The sequence below is a fragment of the Vigna radiata genome, unplaced genomic scaffold, assembly GCF_000741045.1.
Source record: "Vigna radiata var. radiata cultivar VC1973A unplaced genomic scaffold, Vradiata_ver6 scaffold_700, whole genome shotgun sequence".
Lineage (NCBI taxonomy): Eukaryota > Viridiplantae > Streptophyta > Magnoliopsida > Fabales > Fabaceae > Vigna > Vigna radiata.
The window spans coordinates 1-794 of record NW_014542970.1 but is presented as its reverse complement, the minus strand read 5'-3'; the positions used below and the strand labels follow the sequence as shown (position 1 = coordinate 794).

Below are 794 nucleotides of genomic sequence, written 5' to 3'. Positions count from 1 at the left end.
AAAAATCAAAGTTTTATTTTTAATTTGAAATCGTCTAACCACATTTTGACATATATGCAGTGTCAAAATGATGTAAAATAATTTTTAAAAAAATAATATTTTAACATCATTATTTGACACCATTTTGATACTGTACACGTGTCAAAATGTGATAGGACGATTTCAAATTAAAAAAATTGAAAAAGAGTATATTTAGAAGAGAAAAATAAAAATTTATTTTTTTAATTTAAAATCGTCCAACCCACATTTTCACATGTGTCCAGTGTGAAAATGTTGAATGTATGTGATTTATGATAGTCTAAGTGTCTACCTTTATGACTTTATGATTACTCTGTACCGTCCTTCTGACTTTGTCTCAATAATGGAGGTATTCTCATTTTCTTCCTCAACAGCAATAGTGTGTCTGGTGAGCGTGATCGCTGGTGTGATTCCGTTATGGGCGTTGAAGATGGTGTACACGCTGTGGCTTAGGCCTAAGAGGTTCGAGAAACTTCTGAGAGCACAAGGTCTTCGTGGTGACCCATACACCTTTTCACTTTTCACCCCAAACCAAAACCCTGCTCCACAAAACAACCCTCAATCGCAATCTTTTCTTGTCTCCGACGATGTTGCTCCTCGCTTGTCCTTGCTGCCTAACAACACTGTTGCCAAATACGGTTCACTTTTCCTACCTCCTCAAAATTTGTAGCTATACATAACATGCATTCAGTTTGGGCATGAAAGTGATGTTTTTCGGTGATTCTTCCTGCATCTTTCAATGTTCTTGCTACAACATTCTTTTCTTTTTTTTTTTT

The 794-nt window shown here is 35.3% G+C and overlaps 1 protein-coding gene across 1 annotated transcript; it reads left to right on the top strand.

Moving 5' to 3' along the window:
- Window positions 1-277: 277 nt before the first annotated feature.
- On the top strand, window positions 278-738 carry LOC111241013 (11-oxo-beta-amyrin 30-oxidase-like). The gene has a single exon (XM_022777317.1). The coding sequence runs from the start codon at window positions 278-280 to the stop codon at window positions 686-688; it is 411 nt and encodes a 136-aa protein (XP_022633038.1). The 3' UTR covers window positions 689-738.
- Window positions 739-794: the final 56 nt, after the last annotated feature.